General features: G+C 36.9%; 1 protein-coding gene across 1 annotated transcript in view; it reads left to right on the forward strand.

Annotated features, from left to right (window-relative positions):
- The window catches only part of LOC150095633 (serine/threonine-protein kinase Chk2-like), a 266187-nt gene that overhangs the window by 95904 nt on the left and 142957 nt on the right, over window positions 1–27326 (forward strand). The window contains exons 6-8 of the mRNA XM_090409930.1: window positions 11413–11521; window positions 18596–18640; window positions 26873–26937. Coding sequence (XP_090266056.1) covers window positions 11413–11521; window positions 18596–18640; window positions 26873–26937 — 219 coding nt within the window. The remainder of the gene's footprint in view (window positions 1–11412; window positions 11522–18595; window positions 18641–26872; window positions 26938–27326) is intronic.

A 27326-nucleotide genomic window follows, 5' to 3' on the forward strand; every position in this document is an offset into this window, starting at 1 on the left:
TTACTGTCAAAGGATATATGTGGAAGTATAAAGCAGGTGATTACCAAAAACTCTGTAGTCAGCTAGCATAAGTATTTTGGGTAGATAAGCTCAGCAGAAAAGATGTTGACAGTGCATGAAAATTCACAAGGCAGTATCTTACACAAGCAGTGTATAACTGCATGCCAAGGATTAAGCAAGTAAATAGAGTAGGAGTGAAATGGATGAACGGTGAAATCAAGAAAGCTGTGTTGTAAAAGAAAATGCTCTGGAGGAGGAGGTACAAGACATTTGGTGGTGATTGTATCCATGAAGAGTATAAAGTTCAGGCTAGGAAGGTGATGAGCATGGTAAAGAAAGAAAAGTTGTAGTATGAGAAGAGATTGGCTGGTCATGCCAAGGTTAAGTCAAGGGAATTTTTTCTGCTTATGGCAATATAGGTCTCTGTTTTAGACAGAGAAAGAATAATTATATCAAGTTAACACTAGTGGATATAGTGGAATTATTGAACAAGCACTTTATCAGTGTATATCATAATGGTGTAAATGATGCAGTGCAATATATAGAATGGAGGCAAGTATTAGGAGAATTGTAAGTGAAAGAATCAGAGGTGTATCATGGAATGGATGACATATCACCACCTATTCTTAAGGAATGTGTATAATAGTTGGCTATGTGCTTGACCTGGTTATGTAATGAAAGTCTTGTAATGGGTAGGGTTCCTATGGAGTGGAAAGAAGGCAAAATAGTAACACTCCACAATCATGTTTCTAGGACAGAAGTTTCCAATAATAGACCAGTCTGTATAACTGCAGTTGTTATCAAGGTGTTGGAGAGATTGGTTAGGAAGAGAATACAGGATTGGATTGATGGACGTAGCATTCTTTATGATGGTGAGCATGGATTTGTAAAGGATAGGTCCTGTTTTAGCAATTTACTTTCATTTTATGATAGGGTAACGAGTGTGTTAGATAAAGGAGAACCATATATGGTGATATTCTTGGATTTTGCAAAAGCATTTGATAGATTGCCACATGATAAGTTGGTGTACAACCTGTGGAGGATCGGAATATGTAGTATATTGGTTAGATGGATTAGAGATTGTCCCTCTGATGGATACCAGCAAGTTGTGTATTATTGAGCAGTATCTCAAAAAAAAAAAAAAAGGACGGTAACCAGTGGCATTCCCCAGGATTCAGTTCTTGGGGCCCTGCTGTTTAACTTGTTTGTGAATGATGTATATCATGTGGACTGACTAGGAATCTTCAGTTGTTTACTGATGATGTGCAAAGTTGGGGAGAATTATAAGTAGCACTGGCAATGTTAATTCCCTTCAGTAAGATTTGAATAGGCTTTTGCTTGGACAAAGGAGTGGGGTTATAGTTTTAATATTAATAATTGCAAGGTGTTGCATTTTGGAATGCTGAAATATAAAGTGTACTATATTGACAGTGCCCTACTGCAGGAAGTGGATGAGATGACTCAAGATTTGGGAGTGACAGTAAACTGAAGTTTAGAGCATTTATTGCAAGTGTTGCCAAGACTGCATGTCATAGTGCTGCCATGATTAGAAGTACTCTAACATGTAGGGATAAGGAAGTGGTTGTGCCACTATATAAAACTCTGGTCAAGCTACAACTGGACTATTGTTCTCAAATTTGGTCACCTAGTTTTCAGTGTAATGTGGAAATATTGGAGAGGGTCCAGACACGAGTGACTAAAACATTATCAGGATTTTGGAATGCTGACTATGAAGAGAGGTTGAAGAGATGTGATGTGAAGTTTGTTGGATAGGAGGAAAAGAGGTGATATGATACAGACATTTAAGTTAGTGAGAGGATTTGAGCAGATTAATTCAGATGAGATTATAAAAAGAATAGAAAGCGAGAATTAAAAAACCAGAAGCCATCCCTGGAAGTTATGTAAGAGTGTGGTGAAGAAGAGTGTGAGGAGTAGATTTTTTACATGGAGAATTGTTAGTGAATGGAACATATTACAGAAAGATTTTAAGATTTGATATGATAAATATGTTGTCAGTTGAATGAACTTCCCATGAGTCTGCCGACTCCATGGAGGGTGCAATAATAATAAATGAAGACGTGTGTTTCTTTTTGAAATTCTGAAATTTGCTTTTCAATTAATATTTTTAGTGTGAAAATTGAGTCTATGCAAGATCGGACTTTTTGGAATCCATTCTGTTCTTATAGTAGTTTGTAAACAGTACTCTACAGTACTGTTTAGTTTCTCTATTAATATTCCTGCATATATTTTGCCCTGCATTTGTTTACCAACTAATTCCCCTATAGTTATTGGAGTCATCTTTATATCTAGTACACCTTGGTGGAGGCAGTGCCAGACATTACATGAAAAGTGTGGTGGCACACTGTCACATTGAAACCACACATTACACTTACCTGAGTTTAATTTGTGTGTTTGGCAAGAGTTATTGGTCCTCTCTAGGACATCTTGCCCAAACGTACAGATTATCTTGGGAACTAACTTTCTGGAGAGGTACAAATTCTCTTGTGACTTCTCTCAAAATGAAATGTTCCTAATGGGAAATAGACGGTCAGAAAAAGGGAACCATAATTTTAGAGATAGAGTTGAGAAATCACGTGAAGAGAGAATGCAAAATGAAAATAAGGTCAGACCCACTGAACTGACTGAAAGAGGTAATAAAGGCTATCGAAATAACAATTCTGATTCTTCAATAGCTTCACCATCCGAAATGAACAGTCAATCTGAGACCTACCACATTTTAAGTGTAAAATTAGTAAATGATCAAGGCAAAATGGAAACAGAATTAGGGAAAGATAATCAAAAGGTAATGGAAGTAAACTTCATTGAGAAACCTAAAAGATACAGAAGTTCCTATAACAAATCATTAATTTGTTGTTGCATTAATTGTGTCTGTTCACCCAAAGATTGTCAGAATAAGTGAGACAGGGTTGGAAGAGGACTACATCCTGACAGGAATAGAGATGGAAGGGTATGATGTGTTTCGTGAGGATAGAAAGGGTAAAAAGGAGGGGGGGGGTGCTATTGATGATAGAGAAAGAGTTATATCCATACAAAGTAGAGATGCAAGAGGGGAAATAGTGCCAGTGGTTTTGAGGCAGTATGGTGTGAGATAGAGGTGAATGGAATCAAATACTTGGTTGGATGTTGTTATAGACCAGGAAATATGGGTGGTGGTGATAATGAAATGTATAATCAAATTAGCCAAGCAAATAAGAAAAGGGTGATCATTATGGGTGATTTTAATTATGGCAATGTAGACTGGAATGATGAGATAGCAACTGGAAGTAAAGAAAATGAGTTTCTTGAGTTTTTGAGGGATAACTACCTCAGAGAGTATGTAACAGAGGGCATGTGAGGATAGAGGGTCTTGGATTTGGTCATCTCATCAGAGGATGTAATTATAAATGAGGTGTCAATTCATCCACTAATTGGTGAGAGTGACCATGAGGTGATTACCTGGGTGGTTGGCAGCAGTGTGAGGACCTCTGTGAGAAAAGGGTTTATGTGGAACTACAAGAGGGGTTATTATGAAGAGCTCAGGAGACAGCTTGCAGGCGTAACGGGGAATGAGAAGTTAGATGGAAAAGAGATCAATGCAGCTTGGGAGATTTTCAAAAACTATCTAGTAGATGCAATGTCTAAATGTATTCCAAGGGTGAGAAGGTTAAATAAGGTAGGTGTGAGATGGATGAATAAAGAGATTAAGCATGCGATACAGAGAAAGAGGGCATTGTGGAGGCAGCATAAGAGAAGTGGAAATAACCAATTCCATGAAGTCTACAAAGACCAGGCAAGGAGGGTGACTTGGTTGGTGAGGGCAGCTAAAGAGAGGTATGAACAGCAGTTAGCTAATGAAGCCAAAAAGAATCCTAAGGAGTTCTTTTGATATGTAGCCAGCAAAAGAAAATATGACATTGATTGGAGAAAATGGTATAAAGACAGCTTTTGCGGAATGTGTGGTGGAGATACTTAATGAGCAGTTCATACAGGTCTTTGAATCTTGTGAATGTGACTTCATGGAGAGATTGAGAGCAGATGATGGGGAGGAGAGATTGACTGTAAGTAAGCAAGAGGTGTATGGGGAGTGGAGTAAACCAGATGTTAATAAGGCTGTGGAACTTGATAATATATTGCCACGTATTCTGAAGGAGTGTGCCAAGGAGTTGACACCTGTCTTGACATATTTTTTTAATATGAGTCTTGCACTCGGTCAAGTCCCTAAGGAGTGGAAGGAGGGCAAGATTGTGCCACTTCATAAAGGAGGTGATCGAACTCGAGCATTAAACTATAATCCTAATTAAAAGAAACACACGTATTAACCACAGTGAAAATTATTTAATTGTAAATATTTCATCTTAAGTATCTTAGGACATCATCAGTACAGTAGTTTAAAACAATAATAGGAATAACATACAGTTAGGGTGCATGATTACAATAGAATCTCATTAAATGTGCATAACGTGTTACAGAAGTAAAAAAAAAAGTAAAGTAAAAAGAAAAAAAAAACAGAAGTATAAAAATAAATAAATAAATACTAATAATTATTTAACACAATTTTGTATGACAATTTTCCATACTTTAGGAATAGTAAGAACGTCGTTGACACACACATATCTGTGTGTCAGGTGTTGTGGTTAAGTTGTTGGAGAAGCTTGTGAGAACTAGGATCCAGAGTTGGGTTGACAACAATGGTATCATCTTTGATGGACAGCATAGATTTGCTAAAGGGAGATCATGGTTTAGTAATCTATTTACTTATTACAATAAAGTGGCTGCTTCTTTGGACAGAGGAGAAGGATACACAGTGATATACTTGGATTTCGCAAAGGCTTTTGATAAAGTACCTCATGATAAATTGATAGTCAAACTGGAGCGGATGGGGTTGGATATTAGATTGGTGCATTGGATTGGAGATTGGCTGTCTGATAGGTATCAACAAGTTGTATATGTGGGAGCGATGTCAAGGAAAAGGAAAGTCACTAGCGGAGTGCTTCTGGGATCTGTTTTAGGGCCATTACTGTTTATCTTGTATGTTAATGATATAGGTAAAGATTTGGATGGAGATATTCAGTTGTTTGCAGATGGTGCAAAGTTGGGATGAACCATGAAGAGTAGTGAGGATGTTGTGACCTTGCAGAAAGACATGAATAAATTGAGTGATTGGGCACGGAAATGGGGATGTGAGTTCACTGTTGCAAAATGTAAGGTTTTAAAATTTGGAAAACAAAGATGGGATGCAGAATTTATGCTTGGTGAGGATACATTGTTGGAGGTGGAAGAAATAAGAGATCTGCGGGTGATAGTGGATAAGGATCTGAAATTTAGGGGACACAGTTCAAAATTGTGAAGACAACACAAAGACTTCTGGGAATGATGCGGAGGACACTGACGTGTAGAAGTAGGGAGATTCTTGTTCCGTTGTATAAGGCTTTGATTAGGCCACACATGGACTATTGTGCCCAGATTTGGTCACCTGGTTTTCAGAAGGATGAAGAGATGTTGGAAAGGGTCCAAAGGCGATTGACTAAGGTAGTTTCTGACCTCTGGAGTGTCGAGTATGAGGAAAGATTGAGAAGATGTAATTTGCAGAGTCTGGTGGACAGGAGGAAGAGGGGAGATATGATAGAGACCTACAAGTTGGTAAGGGGTTGTTATAGGATCAATGCTGCAGAAGTTCTACAGAAAATAGTGGGAGATCGGGAGAGAACCAGACGTCAACCCTGGAAACTATAAAGAAGGTGTGAGTAGGCGACTGAGAGGCAGGTTTTTTCGTGCAGAGTTGTAAATGATTGGAATGCCTTGCCTGAGATTGTGGTGTCTGCTTGGAGTTTAAATGTGTGCAAAGCATGGTATGATGAGCTGTGTGTGTGATAAAAGGACCTCCCAGATGAGTCTTTAACTCCATGAGGTCTTGGGTAATAATAATAAATCAAGGTGGAACAGGCACAGAAAACATGAGGTTGATATTTAATCCCAGCAGCAGTTTAATTATGCCAACTTCCTGTTTTCTTTTTATGCTTAGAAAAGCTATAAGTGGATTGTTAGGTTGGAATTTAGCTATTGCTACAAATGCTGCACACTTAATTGTGTAAGTTTAATGGAAAATTAATTAGGTTCAAAACTTTAAAAGATAGCAAGGAGAATAGGTATAATCTTGAGAGTAGAGCATATAGTGAAAGAGGTACAACTTAGGGCCACAAGAATTTCAATTTGGGATTTCAACTATGGTAACATTGATTGCAAGGAGGAGAGGACACATGTGAGGAAGGAAAAGGATTTTATTAAATTATTAAGGGATAACTATCTGAGACAGCATGAAACTGAAAATACTAGGGGTGTGAGAGTGCTTGACCTGGTAATAGCATCTGAGAATTTGACTGTAATGAATATGACCATGTTGCCACCTATTGGTGAGAGTGATCATAAGGTCTTGACCTGGGAGGTGGCTAAAGGTGTGGAATTTTCGATTAAGACAGGGTATATGTGGAATTACCGTGCTGGCAAGTATGACAAGCTTAGGAGATTGCTTGGATCAGTGCCATGGCATGTACAACTGCAAGGGCTGGACGTTGATAGAGCATGGGACGTGGTCAAGGAGCATTTACAGGAGGTAATGGCTGATTGTATACCTAGGGTCCGAATAGTAAAACAAGTAGGGGTTAAATGGATGAATAACACCATTAAGCTTGAGCTGCAAAAAAAAGAAACAACTGTGGAGGGAATTTAAAGAAAGGGGTGACCTGCAGGCACACGAACGGTATAAAGTGTAGGCCAGAAAGGTAACGAGTGTGGTAAAAAAAAGCAAAAGCGGATTATGAAAGGAAACTAGCTTTGCAAGCAAAAGAGAATCCAAAACAGTTCTTTCAAGATGCTGCAACCAAGAAAAAAACTGTACACGGCAAAATGATTTTAAGGAATGACGATGGTAAGGAGGTCACTAAATCAGTCGATATAGTGGAGTTACTGAGCGCGCACTTTACAAAAGCATATCATCCAGGTGGTGACATTGAAAAAGTGAAGGAATCATTAGTTTATACGGGAATAGTGATGAATGAAGTGGAGGTGACTAGTTTATTACAGAACCTTAATGTGAACACATCTGTGGGATTGGATGGTATACAGGGCACGGGTCTTGCGTGAAGCGGCTAAAGAATTATCAATGCCCTTGACCATGTTGTTTAATCTGAGTCTCAGGTCTGGCTTAGTCCCGAAGGTGTGGAAAGAGGGGAAAATAGTTTCACTGTACAAAGGAGGATCCAAGACTACGGTTGCAAATTACCGACCGATCAGCATATCAGGAGTCGTTGTCAAGGTCTTGGAGAAAGTAGTCAAGGGAAAAATACAGGAATGGATTGATGAAAACGAGATACTGTACAGGGGACAGCATGGCTTTGTGAAGGGTAGATCATGCTTCAGTAACTTGCTCAAGTTTTATAACAAGGTGACGGCTGAACTGGATAAGGGAAATGGATTTACAGTGATACTGCTGGACCTGGCAAAGGCATTTGACAGGATACCACATGGAATACTAATCCGTAAACTTCAACATATGGGAATGGATATAGGGTTGGTGAGATGGATAGGTGGTTGGTTGATGGAGAGATATCAAAGAGTAGTTTATTCAGGAGTAGAGTCCAAAATACGGCCTGTGACTAGTGGTGTGCCGCAGGGTTCTGTTCTTGGACCACTGCTGTTTAATCTGTTCATTAACGATATAGGGAAGGATCTAAGTGGAACAATTCATTTGTTCGCTGATGATGCAAAGTTGGGTAGGGCAATAGTGAATGCAGAAGATGTCAAAGTCTTGCAGGATGACTTAGATAGATTGGAGTTCTGGACTAAGGAGAATGGATGTCAGTTTAATGTGACAAAATGTAAGGTTATGCATTTTGGGGTGAAAAGATTAGCAGCAGTATACCACATTGGTGGAACTGTACTCCAAGAGATTGATGAGGCCAGGGACTTGGGAATGTTGGTGGATAAGGAGATGAAGTTTAGGGGGCACACTGCAAAAGTAGCTAAATCAGCTCATCAACTCACTTGGTTGTTGAAAAATACCTTGACGAGCAGAGACAAGCAAGTTATTGTACCTCTGTACCGAGTCTTGATAAGACCTCATCTCGATTACTGTGCCCAGATTTGGTCACCTCAGTTCCTCCTTGATGGGGAGGAGGTGGAGAGGATCCAGAGGCGAGTGACTAAGATGATAACAGGTCTATGGAATGAACCATATGAGAACAGGTTGAAGATTTGTGGGTTGCAGAAACTAGTTGATAGGCAGAGGAGGGGAGATATGATTGAGACATTCAAATTGCTAAAGGGATTCTATAGGATTAATTCAGAGGATATTTTTGAGATCAGGACTGGTGGTGGGAGAACTAGGGGACACCTATGGAAGCTGGGCAAGAGTGTGGTTAGCAGGGGTGTTAGAGCTGGGTTCTTTACTTTTAGAGTGGTAAATGAGTGGAATAAGCTGCCAGAGTCTGTTGTGGGTGCTATGACGTTGAACGAGTTCAAGACAAGGTATGATAGATACTGTGAGAATGTAATCGCATAGTTGTGTGGACATGATGTTTAGGGCCTCCCTCGATGAGTCTAAGGACTCCTGGAGTCGCCTGAAATAATAATAATAATAATAAGAAGAAGAAAAACTAAAAGGAAAGAAAAACAAGTTTTCAGATCTCCAGAAAATATGAAGCGCTGATTTTTAAAAAATTTTCTCGAAAAATTTTTTTTTTCGAGAGAGTAAGCCTATGTAAAATTTTGTATAGAAGGATTTTAGTATAAAATTTTTTCTATACCGATTTTACTTTTGAAATAAAATTAAATTAATATACTTGTAATTTGATTAATATTTAACTCATTCTTGCTGTAATAAACCTGAAAAAAAAAAGTTACAATAAATTGTAATAAAGAAATTGTACAGACAAAGAATTAACTCAGACGGGATTAACATGTAAGACCTGAGGCTATTGCAACTCACAAAGGTCAGTGAAGTACGGGGTTTCCTGACTTGACTCAGCGACTGCTGGGTGGCTGAGAAGTCCCCCTTCAAGAAAATCCGGGCCAATAAATCTATAAGAGTTCCAAGGTCAGGAGAGTTTAACAAAAGCGGGAGGAATCGAAGGAAAAGAGGCTAGGCTTGCTGTTCCGGTTTTCTGTTCCTGCTCTCGCTGCGAGGAGTTTCCAGATGTATCCTACCGTTCCAAGGACGGGGATCCATGTCCCACCATCCGATGCCCAATGATGACAGAAATTTCGTAATAGCAGTGACTGTATACTCTATAGTTCCCACCGCTAAATTCCTTGGCGATCTCCGCATGTGAAGTATCATCGATATCATAAAAAGTGCCCGTTTGTGAAATTTACCGGAAAGTAATTTTGTTAGCATAAAGAACAGTAGTAAAGACAGAAAGCCTGTTTTTGTAAAAATTTATAGTGAAGTATTTTGGAAAGTTATAAGGAATTAGTTATTGTTATGTATTGAAGAAGGAATAGTATGTGAAAGTTTTAGTTAAGCCTAATAATAATTATAGTCTGAGTTAAATTAATGTAAAGTGTGTACAAGTCTGCTCCCCTGTCTATATTACATGTGAGCGTATTTATTGCATTAGTCATTAATTAAACAGTTCTTAAGAGAGAATTGTTTAATTAACCAAGTGAAGAACCAGACATGCGAATTTTATATTATTTCCATGTCATTTTAGTTAGTGAATTTGAGTTGGATTAATTTAGTATGTATAGTGTTACTTCTGTTTTTGTACTTAATTTAGCATGAATAAATTGTTTTGTTTGTCAAATAATTTGCCTGATTCTGCCTGACCAATACACTTCTCAAAAAGACAGAACCTCGACCTTAAGAGTAAAGTAGCCACGACTGATGAATAGTAGATTTAAATGTTGCTTGACCTAGAGATAAATATTAGAGATATTTCTGTGTTGTGCTCGGCATTTTTTTTTTTTTTTTTCCATGTATAGGAAAAATATACAATTCCTCTATGCGATCTCTAATAGCGCAGTCGTAAATACAAATAAATTTTCAGAGATCAGTGCGAGAAAAAGCCAGCCATTTAGACAAAGGAATTAGCTCCTGCCAGAGGCATTTCCTAAATTCTAAAATATGAGCATGTGAAGTAGCATAGTCACATCCTTGAGGGGGGGGGGAAGAAATTGATAGACAGGATTATAGATAATAGTCTGTTTAAAGCAATGAGATTGCAACAACTCGGAGTATGACATAATTAGACAAGAACAAAACTAAGTTAATAAGTATTGAAGAACAAACACTTTTTAAGAATATAAAAAAAATATATTTTTACATGGTCAATAACTGATTTACATCATCTGCCCAACTATGTATATTTATGCATTTCTTTATTTTTAAATGCTGAATTCATTATTCTCATGTTATTATGACAAAATCCAAAATCTCGCAGTTTGTGTCCATTTTTATTACATGCATCTTCGACAAATATTCTTATGCTTGTTTTGCATTTTCTGTTTCCTATTCTGGCATTTAAATTACCTACTAGTAGTAAATAGTCCTTATCTATTTATTTGTTTTATCTATGACTTTCTGCAGTTCTTTGTAAAAGGTTTTACTTTCTTCATTTTCTTTCTCTTCTTCTAGTGCATATGCCGCGATTATTGTTATGTGACCTCTTAAATGTTTTGAGTCTAATTTCTCTTAGTCTTTCAGTCCTGTAGTTATATTATATGATATTGTTCTTCATAGATTTGTCTATCATTATACCTACTTTTGCTCTTTCTTCTTTTTATACTCTGCTATATTTGTACATAGTTATTTGTTTCTTTGGTACCTTTTTTGAATTTTCTTTGTTTCTGTTACTATACATATCATTACATTGGATTTGTTTAGTTGTTCATCAAGTTCCTCTTCTTTGCGTGCAGTGCTCCTTACATTCCAAGTTGCAATTTTTATTATATATTCCTTCTTCCAGTTTTGTTTACCTTTTCCTGAGTCATGGTCGTTTCCCTAATAGTCTGTCCAGCTTTACTTTGGCTAAGACTTGAAATTACATTAAATTTCTCTGAGACAAGTTACGGGTTTCGTTGGGTAAGTCCAGTGGTAGGGTTGCACCTAATGTCTCTGGACTGTCACTATGGCACTCGCCCATACCCATTGGCGAGTGCCTCGTTTGTACTTTTAAAACAGAATGGACCACGAGAAGGTGAGGTTGGTATTTGAGTGGAGAGGCTATATTTTACGCTTCACCACCCCCTTCACACCCCATTAATACCTTTTATTTATAATAATTACTGTATCTCTTATGTTATATTTCAGATATATTGAAATATTTGTCTCACTGAAGTTTACTTTTTTTATTTTATTTTAACAAGGTAGAAAAAAGATCATTCCCCAAATAATTAATATATTTTTTATTTCTTAAGAGGGGCATATGGAGAAGTACGTCAAGCATTTGATAAAGTATCATTGAAAAAATATGCTGTTAAAATTGTAGCAAAAAAAGCTCTTCTAGGAAAAGACAATGAAAACCAGGTATTTATTTTCAAAACTTTTATTGATTTTTTTTTACTTCATGCTACTTTTTAAATGCGAGTAGTGTTGAGGTACAAAATACTGTAAAATAAGGTTAAAAAAAATAGTGCCATCTTAGCAATCATATTGATTTTTGTGGCACAAAAAAAAAAGTACTGAATAACTACAGTGATAGATGTTATGGAGTAAATGGGTTTATTAACAAAGAAATATATGTTTACACATGATCATATATTTCACATATGATCCACAACTATCAGTGGAATCTTGCTTGAATGAAGCATTAACAACAGTAGATTATGTGCTTAAAATGGGCACCTTGTTTTTCAAGACAGGTTTGTAGCACATGCAAAACTTTGACGAATTAAGGAATAAAATTACACGATATGTCCAGCAGATATCCCAACCCTTGTTCTCAAGATGACAGAGAACTTTTGCAAGTTCTACAAAACATGGTGAAATAACCTAACTTGGACTATTTGCTCTACCAACTCTGTATGAACGAAAATAATGCTCAACAATAAACATCTTTTCTTCCAACATCATCATCATTACTATAGCTAAATGTAATGTAATGACTGCATGCACATTAATAGAAGAGCACAGAATGGGTGTGCAAGAGGAGCAGGGAAACGGAGAGGCTCAGGATGGACAGGGGTACACAGTGTGAGAAAGGTGGATGCTCCGAGAGGGGGTGAGAGCATATGTAGACAGGAAAGAATGGGATGACCTGGGATCAAGAGGAAACAGTTGGAATTGAAAAAGGTTTTAAAATGAAGGGTTTTAAAAAGAAAGGGAAATGGCTCCAGTCGAGCATGGAGAGATCAAAATGAGTGAGTGATAACAGTGGAACTAGCTGTAGATCCAGAAATGAGCTGTTGTGTTTGTATACAAATGCTAGAAGTATAAGAAACAAGATAGATGAAATGGTTGCATTAATTGTGTCTATTCACCTAAAGATTGTCGGAATAAGTGAGACATGGTTGGAAGAAGACTACATCCTGACAGGAATAGAGATGGAAGGGTATGATGTGTTTCGTGAAGATAGAAGGGGTAAAAAGGGGCGGTGCTATTGATGTTAGAGAAAGAGTTATGTCCATACAAAGTAGAGATGCAAGAGGGAAATAGTGCCAGTGGTTTTGAGGCAGTATGGTGTGAGATAGAGGTGAATGGAATCAAATACTTGATTGGATGATGATGTTATAGACCAGGTAATGTGGATGGTCGTGGTAATGAAATGTATATTCAAATTAGTCAAGCAAATAAGAAAAGGGCAATATATGGCAATGTAGACTGGAATGATGAGATAGCAACTGGAAGTAAAGAAAATGAGTTTATTGAGTTTTTGAGGGATAACTACCTCAGACAGTAATAATAATGAGGCCTCAATCCTCACAATGTCAGGGCATATGGGGATTGAGGCCTTGGATTTGGTCATCTCATCAGAGGATGTAATTATAAATGAGGTGTCAAATTATCCACCAATTGGTGATAGTGATCATGAGGTGATTACTTGGGTGGTTGCCAGCAGTGTGAGGACCTCTATGAGAAAAGGATATATGTGGAACTACAAGGGGGAATGATTATGAAGAGCTCAGGAGACAGCTTGCAGGTGTAGCATGGAATGAGAAGTTAGCTGGAAAAGAGATCAATGCAGCTTGGGGGATTTTCAAAAACTATCTAGTAGATGCAATGTCTAAGTGTATTCCAAGAGTGAGAAGGTTAAATAAGGTAGGTGTGAGATGGATGAATAAAGAGATTAAGCATGTGATACAGAGAAAGAGGGCATTGTGGAGGCAGCAGAGAAGTGGAAATAACCAATTCCATGAGGTCTACAAAGACTTGGTTGGTGAGGCTAAAGAGAGGTATGAACAGCAGTTAGCTAATGAGGCCAGAAAGAATCCTAAGAGTTTTTTCCGATATGTAGCCAGCAAAAGAAAGAATGATTATGGAAGGGTGACATTGATAGGAGAAAATGGTATAAAGACAGCTGTTGCAGAATGTGTGGCGGAGATACTTAATGAGCAATTCATAAAGGTCTTTCAATCTTGTGAATGTGACTTCATGGAGAGATTGAGAGCAGTAGATGATGGGGAGGAGAGACTGACTGTAAGTGAGCAAGAGGTGTATGGAGAGTTGAGTAAACTAGATGTTAATAAGGCTGTGAGTCTTGATAATATATCACCACGTATTTTGAAGGAATGTGCCAGGCAGTTGACACCTGTCTTGACATATTTTTTAATACGAGTCTTGCACTCAGTCAAGTCCCTGAGGAGTGGAAAGAGGGCAAGATTGTGCCACTTCATGAAGGAGGTGATCGAACTGAAGCATCAAACTATAATCCTGTGTGTCAGATGTTGTGGTTAAGTTGTTGGAGAAGCTTGTGAGAACTAGGATCCAGAGTTGGGTTGACAACAATGGTATTATCTTTGATGAACAGCATGGATTTCCTAAAGGGAGGTCATGTTTTAGTAATCTACTTACTGATTACAATAAAGTGTCTGCTTCCTTGGGCAGAGGAGAAGGATACACAGTAATATACTTAGATTTCACAAAGGCTTTTGATAGAGTACCTCATGATAAATTGATAGTCAAACTAGAGCAGATGGGTTAGATTAGTGCATTGGATTGGAGACTGGCTATCTGATAGGTATGAACAAGTGTATAGGGGAGCAATATCCAGGAAAAGGAAAGTCACTAGTGGAGTGCCTCAGGGGTCTCTTTTGTGGCCATTACTGTTCAGCTTGTATATTAACGATACAGGTGAAGATTTGGATGGAGATATTCAGTTGTTTGCAGATGATGCAAAGTTGGGACAAACCATGAAGGGTAGTGAAGATGTTGTGGCCTTACAACATCTTCACTACCCTTCATAATTGTGAAGACAACTTCAATAATGAGCGATTGGGCATGGAAATGGGGATGTGAGTTCAATGTTGCAAAATGTAAGGTTTTAAAATTTGGAAAACAAAGATGGGATGCAGAATTTATGCTTGGTGAGGATATATTGTTGGAGGTGGAAGAAATAAGAGATCTGCGGGTGATAGTGGATAAGAATCTGAAATTTAGGGGACACATAGTCAAAATTGTGAAGACAACACAAACGACACTGACGTTTAGAAGTAGGGAGATTCTTGTTCCATTGTATAAGGCTTTGATTAGGCCACATATGGACTATTGTGCCCAGATTTGGTTACCTGGTTTTCAGATGGATGAAGAGATGTTGGAAAAGGTCCAAAGGCGATTGACTAAGGTAGTTTCTGATCTCTGGAGTGTCGAGTATGAGGAAAGATCGAGAAGATGTAATTTGCAGTCTGGTGGACAGGAGGAAGAGGGGAGATATGATAGAGACCTACCAGTTGGTAAGGGGTTGTTATAGGATCAATGCTGGAGAAGTTCTGCAGAAAATAGTGGAAGAACCTGAGGTTATACCTGGAAACTGTATAAAGAGGGTATGAGTAGGCGAGTGAGAGGCAGGTTTTTTTCATGCAGAGTTGTAAATGATTGGAATGCCTTGCCTGAGAGTGTGTTGTCTGCAAGGAGTTTGAATGTGTTCAAGGCACGGTATGGTGAGCTGTGTGTGAAAAAAGGACCTCCCAGATGAGTCTTTGACTCTATGAGGTTTTGGGGTAATAATAATAATAATATTAATGTGCATACAGTCAAATGGTATATCTCAATAGTGCATGTATTGAAGGGGGTTGTTGAAGTTTTTTTGCGGCATACTGTGTATATATGTTTGTTCTTCTAATTGTATGTTAGTAACTATTATAATAGAAGCTAGCCAGATTTAATATTGACCATAGCAAAAGAAATGCGTCTACATGACTTTACATTTGGGAACTGGAAGTAGCAGTACTACCGATAAAATTTGCTCTGTTACATTCATTTCTAGAAAAGTTCTTTGCAAATGTATATAATCACTCATCAGCAGCAGTGTATCAACTACAGATTTGAGTATCTGCAGTCAATATCTTGTAAATCAATTTGGCTATTTCACTATGCATTTCTGACCAGCTATGATTTCTGTGCCCCAACAATAATAAATTTACTAAATCTGTTGTGGCAATCATTATGAAATCAAATGATGATATGCAGCTTTATGCAAAATGGCTTTATTGATATTTTTCTGACATTTTTAAATTCTTTGTCCTAAAATATGGCTTGGCCTTGTGAAATAGGCAGCAGCAGAATTATATGCCATCTAGTCAGAAAGTTTCCGGACAAGTTATCACGGATCCAGTTTACCGCATCAATTAATCAAATGACCAGTGGAAAATATGGATGGGATAAAATCCAAAAAATGAAAGGTAGATATGGAACACACCATTTGTGTATTTTTAGACCATAATGGAAGTGTTATTGCTGATTCCAAAGCTGTTACAGACACTTTGGGAGAAAATTTTGCTAGAATCTCAGCGACAGTTTCATATCCTCCTGAATTTTTAATGCTAAAAGAACAGCAAGAGAAACAAAGGCTACATTTTTCTACCAGTGGGCTAGAGGCATACAATCAGCCATTTGTTAAGGAGGATCTAAAAAGTTCCTCCTTATGATGACATTCATTATGAAATGATAAAACATCTACCATCATCTTCTACGGATTTCCTTCTCTTAATATACAACAAAATACTTGCAGAGAAAGTGTTTCCGGATTCTTTGCATAAGTCAGTTGTCATTGCTATCTCAAAACCAGGAACGGATCCAACACAAGCAAATAATTATCAACCTATTGCTCTGACCAACTGTCTTTGTAAGATACTAGAGAAAATGATTAATACCAGACTTCTTTGGTATTTAGAAAGCAACAATCTTCTCTCCAGTACAATGTTTCATAGACATCGTTCAACTTTAGACCATTTTGTTCATTTAGAAACTTGTATAAGAGATGCATTTCTGAAGCAAGAACATCTTGTTTCATTTGACATAGAAAAAGCTTATGACAAAGCCTGGAGATATGGCATATTAAAAGGCCTCTATGACCTGGGTCTCAGGGATATTTTCCTGTATTTATTAAAAACTTTCTGTCCAGGCAAATTTTCCAAGTCAGAGTGGGAAGTATGCTATCTCGACCATATCATCAAGAACAGGGTGTCACACTAAGACAGAGCCCCAAGGCTCTGTCTTAGTGTGACACTTTTTGTTATCAAATTAAGTCAATCACGAAACAGCTTCCTCCCACTGTAAACAATGCTCTATATGTTGATGACTTCACAATTTACTGTCACCCTCGTAACATGAAGTAATTGAAAGACAACTTCAGCAAGCAATTGATCCTGTTTCTCTGTTGACTCTAAGTAATGGGTTCAGGTTTTCAACAAAAAAAGTGTCTGTGTACACTTCTGTCGAAAGTGTCTGTGTACACTCTTCACCCAGATTCTGAATTAAGAATGGGATGAACTGTCCCATTAAAAGAATATCCCAAGTCACGTTCTTGGGACTCATCTTTGACAGAAAACTTACATTCCTTGCACACATTCGTCAACTAGGTGAAAAGTGAAAGAAACTGTTGAACCGCCTTCAATCCTATACAGAATTGGGTGCCGATTTATTTCCATTGCTTTATCGTGCATTTCCATTGTCTTTATCGTGCACTTCTACATTCAAAGCTGGATTATGTCTCAAGTTTTTGGTTCTGCAAGACAGAATAACCTGTGATGGTTGGATCCCATCCTTCATCAGGATATATGGATAGCTACTGGTGTCTTTCACACATCACCCATTCAAAGCCTTTATATTGAAGCAAATGAACTGGCTCTAGACAGAAACAGTTGTCTCTTAATTATGCCCTAAAGATAAATTCTATTTTCTCTCCATTGGGAAGCTCAATATCACACACTTCAGACTGCCATATGTACTTTTGGTATGTGTATTAACGAGACTATGCAAGCTTTTGGCATGAATGTTGACAACATTGCCTATACCAAACAGCATCCCTCCATGGAGGGTGGAGTACAAACTCTCACTCTGTCAACTACAGAAGTCTCATACTCTATCATCTTTCTAGAATTGTTTAATGCACACAGAGTAGCCCAGTCTGATTTCTTGTCCCATCTATAACTGAATGTTCAAGAACTGATACTTATGTTGGCTGTGTTTCGAACATTATCTCCCACCCGAATGCAGTAATTATACAGCAGAGTTGCATGCCATTCAGCTTGCACTCGTGCATATAAAAGAAAACTACTATGCAAAGCTTGTAGTTTATACAGACTCATTGAACGCTTTATATTCTATCTCTTCTCCTATATATAATCCATAAATGATGAAAAACCCTTAATTTTGATGTTCAATTATGCTGGATTCCCAGCCACATTGGAATTTAGGGAAATGAGACTGCAGATGCAGCTGCTAGATTAGCTCATATTTTCTCCACGTACTCTTTGACAGTATCATATACAGACTATAGACACTTTATTAGATCAAAGCTAATTGCCCAATGGCAGTTATCACAGCAGGAAGCATTGACAAGCAAATTATATGACATTAAGCTTAAAATTAAGCATTGTCAATGTATAAAGAGAAGAGATGTTGTTCTTGCTATGCTCTTCATAAGTCACTGTCATCTCACACATTCTTATTTATTGAGGGCTGATAACCCTCTCATGCGTGAAAAATGCAATACATGTCTCACTGTTTGTCATATTCTGGTGGAGAATATGACAGCACTTTACACGAGAGAGGAATGAAATTTTTACCTATCTAACCAAGCCATATACACTCAGGCAGATGTTATCAGACTCAGGCTGGCAGACAGAATCTTGTGAATCCAGAATCATAGGTGGAACATAGCTGATTCAGGAGTTTATTATTTGATATTATGGCTGAAGCAGCTAATACTATGAGGAGGACACTGTATCACGTCTCTTAATTTTCTGTGTTCTTCTGGCTAGTTTGCAGTACAAAAAACCGAAGTTTCTAGGGGAGAAAATTCCTTCACCTCTGTATCAGCACTTGATAGTGGCTTGGATATCATGTAACTCACTGTAAATGAACATAACTTTCTCATTAATATTTCTTTTAAATAGTAGAAGTGTTTATATGAAATATTAAACTTGGTTTATATTGTTTTAGGAAAAGATTATGAATGAAGCAAATTTAATAAAGTCAGTGCAACATGTAAGTTCTTTTCATATTTAGAATCATGAAAGTTCTTTTATTTTCATATTTAGAATTCATGAAGTTTTTTTAATTCTAATTCACATTTGCGAATTTAGGGACACAAAACACTCGTGTTAAAATGTTATTTTATTTACTATTAATAAAGTAAATTCAGTTTATTATTACCACAGTTTTAGTGGTTTATTTAGTTTATATTTTTTTATTTATATATTTTTTATATTTAATAAATTAAATTTGTAAAAATGAATGCTGATCACCATGTAACCTTAAAAGAAAGAGTTTTTATTCTAATGCTAATGAAAAATTTGAATATATTTATGTAATAATTGCCCACATGAATGCATGCATCTAGGTGCATGTGCACATACATCAGTATATTGCGCAGTTCACTTATTAATCTCACACAGTTATTGTGTGAGGATAAGGGAGTGCAGTTAGCGGATGTATGGCATATATATTGACAGAAGAATAGAATTATACAGACACGACGTGATTGCATTTAAAAGGTTTTGGAATGAGTGAACTGTTGATGAATGGAAGTGCAGTGTGTGTGATGTAAGCAAGTGATTTGAAGTAAGAAGTGAAAATCAGGAGAGTGGTATTGAAGAGACGGAAGTGCTTGGCAGTGGAAACAGTAGTAGTGTGAGAATGGGGAACAGGGAAGTGAGGGGAGCCTGGGTAGACAGTGAGACATGGCATAGGAAGTAGTAGTGAATGCATATATGGGATAGAATAGATCCCATATATGCAGAAATGGAATAGGAATAGATCAAGATAGTCAAGACTCTGCAGATATATGTGGTAAATAGTAATAAAGGTGAGTAGGCATGGACAGGTGTGGTAGCAACATCACAACCAACAAGTGGCTTGGGTAGCAATGGTTATAGAACTAAAAGTGAACTGCTGTTTGTTTACAAATGTTAGGAGAAGAAATTGTTTCATTGATTGAGTTTTTTCTCCCTAAAAATCATTGGAATAAGAGAAACATGGTTGAATGAAGATGATATCCTAACGGAAATAGAATGGAAGGTAGAAAGGACAAGAAGAGAGGGGGAAAGTGCTGCTAATGATAGCAGGGGAATTATGTCCACATAAGGTAGACATGAAAGAGTGAAATAGTGGCAATGGTTATGAGGCTGTGAGGTGGAGGTTAACAAGAAGACATATTTAGTTAGATGTTGCTATAGGCCAGGGAATGTGGAGGGTGGTGATGAAGAAATGTATAAACAACTTGGGAATGTTAGTGAAAAAAGGAAGGGCAATTTTAATTATGGTGGTATAGATTGGAATGAAGAGATAACATTTAGGAAAAAGGAAAATGAATTTCTTGAGTTCTTGAGAGACAACTATCTCAAGTAGTATGTAAAGCAGGGTGTGCAGGGATTGAGAGTTTTAGATTTGATCATTTCATCAGAGGATGTAATTGTGAGTGGGGGGTTCACACTTCCATCCAGAGAGATTGATCATATGGATTGTGGATAGCCATATGAATTTTGTTAGGAAAAGATATATGCGAAAGTACAAACAAGGCTAGTGATTATGACAAACTTAGGAGACATCTTGGAGCTGCTAAATGGAATGAGGAATTGAGTGGTAAGGAAATGAATGCTGTCTGGGAACTGACAAAGAAATACTTAACAGCATCCATGTGTGAATGTATTCCGAAGGTCAAAAGGCTGAATAAGGTAGGTGTCAAATGGATGAACGAAGGAATTAAGTATGAAATCTGGAAGAAGAAATCACTTTGGAGGCAGCTCAAGATGAATAATGGTAATAATCATTGCATGAAAAGTATAAAGAGCAGAACCGGAGAGTGACTCAGTTGGTGAGAACAACAAAAGTGCAGTATGGGCAGAAATTAGCAAATCAGGCAAAGAAGATACGTGGAAAGTAGAAGGAAGAATGATTATGGTAAGATGCTGTTAATGGATTGAAATTGGGAGATTGGTGACTGCTGCTGAGGACATAGTCAAGGTGTCAGTGAGCAGTTCATCAGGGTGTTTCATCTGCAGTGTGAAATCAGAAGTTCAAGGGTAGAGAATGAAATGATTGAAGAATAGGGAGTGAGCAAGAGGTATATGATGAGTTAAGTAAGCTAGATGTCAATAAGGCAATAGGACTTGATGACATATCATACTGTCTTGGAGAATGTTCCAGGAAGTTAGCATCAGTCTGGACCTATCTGTTGAACAAGTCTTGCTACAGCACAAGTCCCAAAGGAGTAGAAAGAAGGCAGAATTGTTGCACTTCACAAAGGTGGTAATATGGCAGATCAACCTATAATTTGTTGCCTTAGTCAACAAATTATAGGTTGATTGTATATCTGGAGTTGTAGTTAAGCTATTGGATAGGTTGGTGAGATATAGGTTGCAAAAGTGGGTGGATAAAAAAACGCATTTGTGCTTGTCAACATGGGTTTATTCAATGGATGTCATATTTTACAAACTTGCTTTATGTACTGTAACAAGGTGAAGAATGTATTGGACAAGGGAGATGTATATATAGTGGTATACTTTGATTTTGCAAAGTCTTTTGATAGATTTCCACACTACAAGTTAGTCATTAAATTGAAGCAGTGGTATTGGATAATAGACTAGTGGGGTGGATAAGTGAATGGCTATCAGATAGGTATCAGCAAGTTGTGTATGGGGGGGGGGGCACTATTTGTAAGAGGAAAGTCACTAGTGGTGTACCGCTTGTGGTACACCACTAGCGACCATTGTTATTTAATTTGTGTTGTGGCACACCACTAAGGACCATTGTTATTTAATTTGTATATTAATAGTATTGGGATAGATTTAACTGGTAATATACAGCTGTTTGCAGATGATGCAAAACTTGGGAGAATGATGCGAAATCAAGCAGATGTTGTGGCCTTACAGGAGGACTTGAATAGATTGGGCAACAATATGGAACTGTCATTTCATTGTTGTCAAGTGTAAGAATTTGAAATTTGGTAGGCAACAACGGAATGCAAAGTATACGCTTGGTGAGGAAATTTTGGAAGAAGTTGAAAAGATAAGAGATCTTGGAGTGGTGATGGACAAGAATCTGAAGTTCAGAGGTCACATTGCACTGAAGACAATCATCCATGTCCACAGCGGAATTCGAACCCACAACTTGTTGGTTGGATAGCGTGCACGCTGTCCGCTCGGCCAACCAGGCTGGTCATCACATCAGAATTTTCATTGATGTGGAAGACCTTGTAGAAATAAAAAGATTCTGGTTCCATTGTTTAAGGCATTGATCAGGCCTCATATGGATTATTGTACACAGATTTTGGTCCCTGGTTTTTCATTGTGATGAGAATATTTGGAAAGGGTCCAGAGAAAACTGAGACTGACTAAGGTCGTAACTGGCATTTGGGATATGAGAACAAATCCTGGGAATGCAGTTTGCAAAGCCTTGTGAATAGGAGAAAGAGAGGATATGATTGAGACATTTAAGTTGGTAAATGGTTGTGTTGTTACCAGTTTAATGTGGAAGAAATTTTTCATAGACTACCTGGGACATACCTGGAAGTTGTATAAGGGTTGTGAACAGAGGCATAAGGAGTAGGTTCTTTGCATCGAGGATAGTTGGTCAATAGAATGCTTGCCTGACACTGTGGTGAATGCAGATACATTGAATGAGTTGAAAGCATGGTTTGCTGGTCTTTGTGTGTATATCATTGTTTATGTCCCATGATGTGTGTTTTGACTCCATTGAGGGCTGGTGTTAATGATAGTGATATGTTTTTTAAATTTATTTCCTCCTTTCTCTGATTATTTTATCTGTTTTTTTTTTTTTTTTTCACTTTTCTCACAAGTCATACTCATCATTTTTCTCATAATTAATTTATGTGTGTTACCTTCATGGTGCACTTGGAAGAACAGTCATACCTTGGAAGGATCTGCATTTGAATTGTACAATGTCAAAAATATTTATAAAGGTTTAGTTTCAAAGGTATGTAATGTGACAGACATCATTGTTTCATTGTATATTCACAATGGAATAGCTTCTAATATTAAATAAACTATTTCTATTTATAGATATATAGATTTTCAGGATAAGTATCTTGTCCCATCATCAGTGTTCAAAAGGAAAAATAGCAGACTAATAATCAGGACAACATATTTAATAATCAGCTGTTAGTCATGGACAGGACCAGTGCTTTATGCTAGAAAACAGTTAATTTCAAGCAACTGATATATATATATATATATTGGATACCAGGTAATTTTATAAACTTGGTTTTTTTTACTCCTTCTTCTAAGTAAGCAAAACAGTTAAGTTTGTGCTTGAACGTAGTTCAAGTCTAAAGGTAGTGCAACACTAGGGCAACTCGTTGTAAAGGTGGGTAATTATATATATATATATATAATTTTATGTATGAGTTTCATGGTGGATTGATGATATCATCAGATTTGCAGGAGTGACATGGGAAAGGAGAGCCATGGACAGACGGTTTTAGAATAATCTTGGAAAGGCCTTCATCTAGCAATGGATTGACAATGGCTGATGATGATCAATATTGTTTTTCTTTCTTTCTGTCTCTCTCTTTTTTTTTTTTTTTTTTTTTTTTTTTTTGCTGTTACAAAATTCATATCACAAAACATATTCCAACATTATATTTTTTCTGTATCTTTAGTATACAAACTCCTCTTTCTCCTATTTCCTTTACATGTGAAGCTCAGTAGCTTAACAACCACATGACTTCGCTTCTTAGAAACCTGATTACTATGATGTAATAGGGTGGTTAATCCTATCTGGATTGTCTGCTGTTGTCGTCATTTAATTGCAGGTATTCTTTTTCTGGTTGGTTTGCCTATTTTGTGGGATGAAAACACTGCCATCTCTGTATTAGATTGACTACCTCACCTTAAGTTGAAAGAAAACTTGGCATAGTGAATGTTACTGATAAAAGGTGCAATAGTGTCAGAGAATGTAGATGAGAATGTAGTTGCTAGAGTGAGTAGTGAATGAATTATGAATGATAACATAGAAAAAATGGTGGAAGATCAAGCAAATGATTAACTAACAGTAATGAGAGAAGTAAAACGCTTGTGTGGATTCTTTTAGGGGAAAAAGTGTGAGCTCAAGCAACTTGAGAAGTTTTTGCTATTGTGTGGTATGATAGAGAAGGGGCAAAAAAAAAGAATTGAGAGTATGAAAGAGCAAGAGTAAGACTTCCCTTCAGGTCTGTTTTCATTTTGTAACCAGAAAGACGTTTCATTGAGCAGATCTATTGAATATAGTTAGCATTTTATGATTGTGATCTTGTTTTTTAGAATATTGAATTTCAACTTTTATTAAAATTTGAGATGTTTTTGTAACTATTTTTGCAGAATTATTCTACCATCTTAAACTTTTCATTGTTGTCAAAATTATTTTTGTGATTTCTTTCTTTTGATATTTTGTTGCTCAGCTATCATTTTAAGTGAGACTGGCCAACTGGAGCTTAGTTAAGTGCTACTAAAATGCTGTATTCTTAAATAGTCACAGTGAAGAGCACATTCTTCAAGACCAATCGAATATCATCTGCTTTGTGATTTATGCATACATTATCACTGCAGAACCAACACCAAATTTATAAAAATACAGTTGCATGTGTTCCATTATATTAACCAAAAAAAAAAAAAATGCAAACATTTTGAAAACCTTGTCATTTATGAGCTATGGGCCTCCACCTCTGATTTTAATTTTAAATTAGTTAAATAGTTGATGTTATGAATCTCCAGTTTAATTGTTTGTCACCATTCACATTTCTACTATGTTTAGAATTTGATAATTTAGTACGAGTTTCATTGAAAATTTAATGGATTATATTTTGGTTATTGCAGTAGCAAACACATATTCACCATCCCATAAAATCACTATTCCTGACAAACTTAACTCTACCAAAACAGTTTTAAGACTGGATAGAAATCAAACAGATAAGAAAAACACATCCATATTATTTCAATCATCCCAGTGTTCCTACATACTCTATAATAAAATCAAATGCTTTTGCTTTTTTACCATATCTCTAGCATTATGAGTGGGTAGGGGGGGGGGGGGGTTGCTTCCAATGGATAGGAAATAGCTTGGGCAAATCCCAGATTATTTATTGTGCTTATTAAAATTTGTCTAACAAATACAAGTGCATTGTTTTTCTGCATCATCTGTCCAGTTCTTCTGAGCTCAAAGTTTTGTGTACCTGCAGCAACCCCTGTATGCTGCAGGTACACAAAATATAGACAAGTTCATGAGCAGAACTGTGACTGATATGCACTTGGTTTTCGACTTCATTGACAGCTATTCCTCTGCAGAGATGAAATGCATAGTCTTTATTTATGCCTATGTATTTAATGCCTTTATTCCTGAGTCATGTGGATGCCCCCCCCCCCCCTTTATCTTTGCTTCTAGCAAAATACTTGCTATTTTCAATAAGTTGGATGATTTGGTATGCCTTTAGCACACAGAAATCAAGTCACTGTTCATTATCCCAGTTTGGGACTGTTTGCAATATCTCTACATAGGACACTTGATGATGAATCTACTCTGCTAACAAAGAACTTTAGTTCTTTATTAGCAAAGTAGCCATCTTCACATTTTAATTCATCAAGTAGTCAGTTGACTACTAATCATCCAATACCTTATTTAAATTTTTGTCAGATTTCATGTTTATGGTTTCTTCTGTATTGAGCAGTGGGACCAATTGAAAATAAATTTCAACAAAACATTGCAGATATCTTTCACTTGTTCTCATAATTTTTGGCTGTTATACCCCGAGAAGGTGATTAATAAAATTTGCCAAATGTGAAATTTTATTTATCACCTATTACTAGTATATCTACTAGTAAATGCTAGATAGTATCATAATTTTCTAGTGTATGTACATATATGAGGGCGGTCTGAAAAGTTCTCAGCCTTACAACGAAAAAACGAATTTATAATTTCAAAATTATTTTTATTTTTCAACATAATCTCCCTTAAGACTAATACATTCCAGTGATGCTCAGTGCAATTATCCCGTTCCTGTAGTGGTTCTCAGTAAGATCTGCAAAATACCCCTCTTCAGCTGCAGTTGCCTCTTGATTCGAAGAAAACTGCTGACCAGCAAGGAAGAGTTTTAGTTTTGGGAAGAGATAGAAATCAGAGGGAGCCAAATCTGGGGGAATAGGGTGGGTGTTCCAACAATTCATAGTGCATATCTCTTAATTTACCCATTGTCAAAACACCATTGTGGGCAGGTTCATTGTCCTGATGAAAGATGATTTTTTTTCTTCTGCAAACTGGGTCTTTTCTCACGAATTTTTTCATCTAGTCTGGTTAAAAGATAAGAATAATATTCTGCGGTTATTGTTTTACCCTTTTCAAGATAATTAATAATCAAAATGCCTTTAGCATCCTAAAACAACAATGCCATGATCATTCCTGCTGATGGAACCAATTTTGTCTTCTTTGGCACTGAACAACCGGCTTCCGTCCTCTGTTTTGACTGCTGATTGGATTCTGGTGTGTAATGGTGAGTCCAAGTCTCATCCATAGTAATAAATCAACACAAAAAATCAATTTTATTCTTGTTAAAACACTCCAAGCAATGTTCAGAGATTTTCATGCAAGTGCAGAACTCATCTTGCACACAAAGCTTTTTCATTTGCAATTCTACATGCAAAATATATCCTACATGTTCTTTTGAAATGCCTATAGTCTCAGCAATTTCACCCACTTTGACTCACTGATCATCCAATACTATATTGTGCACTTGATCAATGATTTCTGGTGTTGTTACACTTTTTGGACTTCCTTCATGTTGATCATCTTGAGGCTGTTATGGCCATGTTTAAATTCTCGGCAGCCCATTTCTTAATTGTCGAAAACGAAAGAGAAGAGTGCCCATAAACTTTTATGAACTTCGAATGAATTTATTTTGGTGTTAAACCTTCTTTTATAAAGAATTTTATAACAGCACAATACTCGATTTATTCATTTCAAGGGATACAGACAACTCTTTTGCTTCAGACAGCTGCATAAAACAAACTACTTGATAGAATGACTTGCAATTTCAAATGGGTGCTTATGACAGATGTACCAACTTAGAAAAAAAACATGCGAATAGTGTTGCCATTTATGGTTGAGGCCGAGAACTTTTCAGACCACCCTCATATCAGATCTGAATGTAGCGTCTCCCTTTTCCTTTCGTTTTACTTACACATATATTTTATATTTATTGTTTTTATTAACAGGACACTGTTTTTTTTCCAGCCATGCATTATCAAAATAGAAGAAATCATTGATACACCTGATGACATATATATGATCTTAGAACTGTAAGTAACATTTTCCTCATATATATTGTCATGTTATTAAAATAAGGCTATATATGATACTTCGAAAACCATTAGCTTTTGTTTAAAGTTTAATTCCCACTTATGTTCCTCCTGAGGGTTAGCTTCATAGTTATATATTATTAGTTTGGAAACTGTACCATACAGAATGTTTTTAACAAAAGTTTCTTCTCTATATGATTAAAACGGTTGGTATCATTTTCATTTTTATATACTCAAGAATAAAAAATGGTTGAGAAGGATGGTGGAAGAAAAGCTTGGTGAAGAACAAGCTGGATTCAGGCTTGTTTTTCACCAAACAGCCAGCCTGGTTGGCTGAGTTTTTAGCGTATCTGCTCTCCAGCCAAAAGGCTGTGGTTCTAATCCTGCTC

This window comes from Typopeltis vanoorti, chromosome 20 (assembly GCF_054136105.1).
Source record: "Typopeltis vanoorti isolate ZY-2024b chromosome 20, IOZ_Tvanoo_1.0, whole genome shotgun sequence".
Classification (NCBI taxonomy): Eukaryota; Metazoa; Arthropoda; class Arachnida; order Uropygi; family Thelyphonidae; genus Typopeltis; species Typopeltis vanoorti.